General features: G+C 35.4%; 1 protein-coding gene across 1 annotated transcript; it reads left to right on the top strand.

The window, feature by feature from the left end:
* Nucleotides 1–387: 387 nt before the first annotated feature.
* LOC140452803 (uncharacterized) lies at nucleotides 388–1521 on the top strand. The gene has a single exon (XM_072547133.1). The coding sequence runs from the start codon at nucleotides 388–390 to the stop codon at nucleotides 1519–1521; it is 1134 nt and encodes a 377-aa protein (XP_072403234.1).
* Nucleotides 1522–5902: the final 4381 nt, after the last annotated feature.

Below are 5902 nucleotides of genomic sequence, written 5' to 3'. Positions count from 1 at the left end.
CGATGGGTTCTACCCTCGCTTAGAACGCTTACAACAATTAATAAATAATACAAAAGCAGATATTATCTGCCTTCAAGAAACCAATTTCAAGGAAACACATAGACGTGAACTTAAAAATTTTGAAGGTTACCATTTCCGTAGGCCTACGTTTATAAGAGCAAGTGGGGGAACATCTATCTTTGTATCTAATGATTTATTTTCTATACAATATATCCTAACCACCAATTTGGAGCTATAGCAATAACTGTCTGGTGTCCCGACCAAATAACCATATGCAGTACATATATTCCACCTAATTATAACTTAACAGAAACCGAGTTAGATGATTTAATCCGCCAACTTCCCAGTCCTTTTATACTAGTTGGAGACTTTAACGCCCATAATACCATGTGGGGCTCAAAGAAAACTTTTGGTAGAGGAAAAACCGTAGAGGCCGTATTGAGTTGCAATAATACTTGTCTGATGCATGGTGGAGCCAGTACATATTTTAACATTGCCTCAGGAACTTACTCATCTATCGATCTAAGCATATGTGATCCCAAGTCTGCCGATTCACTCTCATGGTATACTTTAGATAGCCTATATGATAGTAACCACTTTCCGATAGTCATAACAAATAGCAATAAAAATTTTTGCACCATTACTAAATGGAATATCGCTACAGCGGACTGGAATAATTTTCAAGCTAGCGCCGAAGATCATATTTTATTACTTCAACAATCTGAAGATATAGACGAGGCAATAACTCTCTTTAACAACTGCATTATTATGTCTGCAGAAAATCATGTAAAAAAAATAACAATTTGCCCCTCTAAAAAAGCAGTACCATGGTGGAATTCAGAATGTGAACTAACTGTACGTCAATGCAAAACAGCCCTCAACAGATATCGAAAAAGAAGAACTCAAGAAAACCCAATCTATTTCAAAAAGCTAAGAGCCAAAGCGAAATATGTCCTTAAAAAAAGTAAAAAAGATTCCTGGCAAAATTTTGTCTCTACAATTACTAGTGATACTCCACCTTTTAAAGTTTGGATAAAAATAAGACAAATGAAAGGTCATAAAACTCCTCCAAAAAATCCAGCAATATCACTGAATGGAAACGTTATAACAGATAACCAAAAAATTGCTCAAATAATGGCTGAAAGTTTTGCATGGAAATTCAGGTCTGAAGTCGAACAGATTGAAAGACCAAATGACCAGAATATACAAATTCCTCTTGTTCCACAAATTAGTAGACACGACATTGATGCTATTAACATTCCTTTTACACAAGAAGAATTAGCACTTGCACTATCCTCTTGTACGAACTCCGCCGCTGGACCAGACAATATCCCAATTATATTCATCAAAAATTTATCTCATTCCAGCCTCGCAACACTGTTGAATCTTTATAACAAGATATGGCATACTCAGCAATTACCCAAACTGTGGCGTGAATCAATTATCATACCAATAAAAAAATCTGATCTACCCTCAAACCTAACAAAATCTACAGATCTCTTTAACCTGTTCATTATGTAAACTGTTTGAGAAAATGATTAATTCAAGATTAACATGGCTTCTCAAAAAATATGCAATAATTGACTCAGCGCAATCCGGTTTCAGACGTCACCGTTCAACTCTTGACAATTTAGTGCTATTACAAACACAAATAGCTTCCGCTATTTCAAACAAACAGGATCTGATCGCTACTGTCTTTGATATAGAAGGAGCTTTCGATACTATCTCGCCCCAAGCCATTCTTGAAAAGCTTCGTCAATACAAGATAACAGGAAATATTTACTCCTTCATAAAAAACTTTTTACAACAAAGAACGTTCAAAGTAAAAACAAATGGGGAAATTTCGGCGACATTCGGGCAAGATAATGGAGTTCCACAAGGTTCAGTACTCAGTACAACACTGTTCATTCTTGCAATAAATGATATTTGTTCCAGTATTTGTCCACCAGTCAAGCACTTAATATACGCAGATGACCTTATTTTATATTGTCAGGGAAATCGCCACATGCAACGTACTCCAAACCGCTGTAAATCAACTTAGCGAATGGTCCAAAAAAACCGGATTAGCCCTTTCAACGACTAAATCCAAATTAATACGGTTTAGCAGAAGACCCTGCAGCCAAAGTCCAATTATCACCCTTAATGGAACTCCATTGCAACTAGTTACTCATCACAAAATACTTGGTTTAACGTTTGACAGTAGGCTAACTTGGAAACAGCATATTAGTGTATTAAAGGGCAATGCAATGAAGAGACTCAATATCATCAAGGCACTATCAAAGTACACATGGGGTGCGGACGAAACCATCTTACTTAATATATATAGAGCTTTAATCCGCTCAAAACTGGACTACGGCAGCTTCATATATATGTCTGCATCAAAATCTGACTTAAAGCTACTGAACTCTGTGCAAAACACTTCTATTCGTCTTTGCTTAGGCGCTTTCAAATCCAGTCCCATAGATAGCCTTTACTTCGAGGCTAATGAACCACCTCTCTGGATTCGACGAGAGTATCTTCTCCAATCTTACTTTGCTTCCGTATCCGCAAACCCATCCAATCCAGTCTACCATTTAATTACTTCAGCATCGCCTCCGGAGACCCCACAAAGGATCCAATCAATAATAGACATCCAGAAATTAACTCTAAGAAATACCATCGACCTTACTAAAACACATCCCTTCCCAATCCCGGATACCCCGCCTTGGAATAGACCAATCCCACATTCAATCACTTGTCTATTTGAATACAGTAAACATGAAACCTCAAGCCTTCTCATAAGGCAACACTTCAAAGAAATTATAAGCAAGTACCAATTCCAAACAATTCTGTATACAGATGCCTCCAAAAGCGAAGCAGGCGTTGGATGTGCCGTTACCACACATGATGAAGTAATCAAATCATCTTTTTTACCGAATTTATGCAGCGTATACACTGGAGAACTTTATGCAATACTAGAGGCTTTTAAAAAACTAAAAACAGATCATAAAAACCAAGCAATATGCACAGACTCGCTGTCATCACTACAATCGATAAAAAGCCCATACTCTCAGCATCCCTTAGTTCAAGAAATCCATAGGACACACAATGCACTCGCTTTTCAAGCGAGTCAGATGGTAGCCAGATGTCACGATCATCTGGCTACCATCTCATGTTGGCATCCCCGGTAATGAAAAAGCAGACCAAGCAGCCAAGCAAGCTTCTTGTGTAAACAGTCAATCCTCAAAAGCCCAACATATTCAAATCCGTAATGACCTAAAGCAAATCTTCAAGCAACAACAATATCATACCTGGCAAACCCACTGGAACACAATCAAGAGTGCATTACATGAGATCCGGCAGACTGTTGAAAAATTTAAACTTCCAAAAATGTCTAGAAACGAAAAAGCTGTCATCCGAAGATTAAGAATAGGACATACCCGATTCACACATGAATATTTAATGAAATCCGAGCCGAAGCCCAATTGCCAAATCTGCTCAAGTGTATTAACCGTGAAACATATCCTGATCGAGTGTCCCCGGTACGCAAAACACAGAGTGCAACATAAACTTAAGTCAAATATCAAAGACGTTTTAAACTCGTCTGATCAAGTCTTTAACCTAATTGGTTTCTTGAAAGACATTCAGTTGTTCAACAGATTATGACCCCTTGTTTTCTATGTATTTTACCTTTAACTTTTATCTTAGTGATAAAACTGTTGTATTATTTAGTCATAGGCTCTAAACTTATAGATTAACATACTGTAGCAATTAGTAACATGTATTTATTGTAATAATTATTGTACACAATATTGTTTGTGTCAATGGCCATTGCAGCCGAGTCACATTAATTTAAATAAAAAAAAAACCGAAATATATAGAAGCAGTGTACAGTGGTCTGTTAATAGCTGTAAGTATAGTTTCCAAATTGGCAGTAATTTGATTACAAACATTGTTTTTATTTACATACGAAGAACATTATTTATATTTCGTATTTATTAATTATTTAAAAAACCAGTTTCAACTCTTGGCATTATCTTGCTAATTTACTTTTAAATAAAGAGAGTCGGACCTACCCAAATTAAAATTATTGAAATGAAAGTTCAATTTAAATTTAAAAAGAGATAGAAGATTAAATTTGACAAAATTACAGGTGGTACTTCTGACTACAGGGGTCCATCAATTAATTTCGATCAACAAAATCTAATTTTACCGGCAGTAGATGAAATAAGAACAGAAGAGTACACCATTGCAGTAGGAACTATAGTCCATCCAAAAAATGTAATGTTCTCATCCAAAATGTCAAACGGAAGAATATGCACCTACTTTTCAAGCATACAAGTCGTAGATGATTTACTAAGTCAACATGGCGAAATTAAAAGTGGAGAACATACAATCAAAGCACGTAAACTAATTACACCCGCTAATAGATTAGTTTTATCCAACGTATGTCCATCTATACCCATTGACATAATCGGACAGTCTTTAATTAATCTTAGTTTTAAATTAATGTCTCCGATTTCGTTCCTTAGAGCTGAAATACAAGACCCGCAATACAGTCATGTACTTAGTTTTCGAAGACAAGTTTACTTTTCACCTAGAGGCAATTTTACTGTACCCGACTCCGTCCTAATTGATTTTGAAAATATTTCGTACCGCATTTTTTTTCCGATAAACTAACTTGTTACAAATGCTACCAAGCTGGTCACGTTTCCTCGGGCTGTACCTCAAATTCCTCTTATCCACAAAATACTCAAAAGCTATAAACGGAGGAAAATTTTCTTCTACCAATACCATCTACTAGCTCCGAACAAAATCAAATTATACATGTAAATGACGAATCTGAAGAAGAAATGGATGCTCAAGTCAGCACTGATACCGATAATAAAAATAAACGATCTTACTCGGAAGTGCCATCTTCAACTTGCTCCACTCCTACAGAAACTATACCAACAGAATTCACGAAACCAAAACTAGTGCAAATTAAAAAGAAGAAAAAAATTATCAAATTAGACAAATCCAATTCAGAAACTACTACTATTGAGTCGTTAGTAGAACCAGTCAAACAATTTATTCAGGATGCATCACGACCATATGTACTAAATTACACCCAATTACTAGCATTCTTAGAAGGCGTTCACGGTTCTTCGATCACAGTAGAACTGGCTCTAGAATACACACAGGGTATACACAGGTTGGGACATATACTAACTGAAATATATCCCATGTTGAACGAAAGAGCAATTAAATCTAGAATTACAAGAATCAAGAAAACACTACTTAGTAAAATAAACTAAGATTTTAGTATTCAGGATGACACCTCTTAAGATACTGACGCATCACAGGAAAATACTCCTTTCAACGATAAATAAAAAAAAACAAAAAAACAAAAAGTTAACAAAATAGCTAATATTCAGTGGAACATTCAATCCGATTTACAAATATAGCAATTCTATCGCTTTTAATTAAAGAAACACATCCACAAGTTATCTGCTTACAAGAGACAAATTTCACAACAAATAAAACATACTCATTAATTAAAACAATATGAGACCTACCATAAAATTAGAACAAACGCTGGTAAAGCTAGTGGCGGCGTATCCATTTATGTAAATTTACATTTGACATCAGAAGAAATCCCTATACAATCAGAATTAGAGATCGTAGAAGTTAAAATAAAATCTTTAACACAATATTCTATATGCAATGTATATATTCCATCAGATACAGAAATCACTGCCAAACAACTCGAAATGTTAATTGAACAAATTCCAAAACCCAGAATAATAGTAGGAGACTTTAATGCACATAGTACAACATGGGAATGTCTATCTACAGATAAAAGAGGTGATACTATAGAAAGATTTTTAGCTTAACTAACTTTGTCTTGCTTAACTCAGAGGAAAAAACTCGCTTTAACTCA

This window comes from Diabrotica undecimpunctata, chromosome 11, assembly GCF_040954645.1.
Source record: "Diabrotica undecimpunctata isolate CICGRU chromosome 11, icDiaUnde3, whole genome shotgun sequence".
In the NCBI taxonomy this organism is placed as follows: domain Eukaryota; kingdom Metazoa; phylum Arthropoda; class Insecta; order Coleoptera; family Chrysomelidae; genus Diabrotica; species Diabrotica undecimpunctata.
Note: the sequence above shows the minus strand (reverse complement) of the source record. Positions and strands in the feature narration are given on the sequence as shown.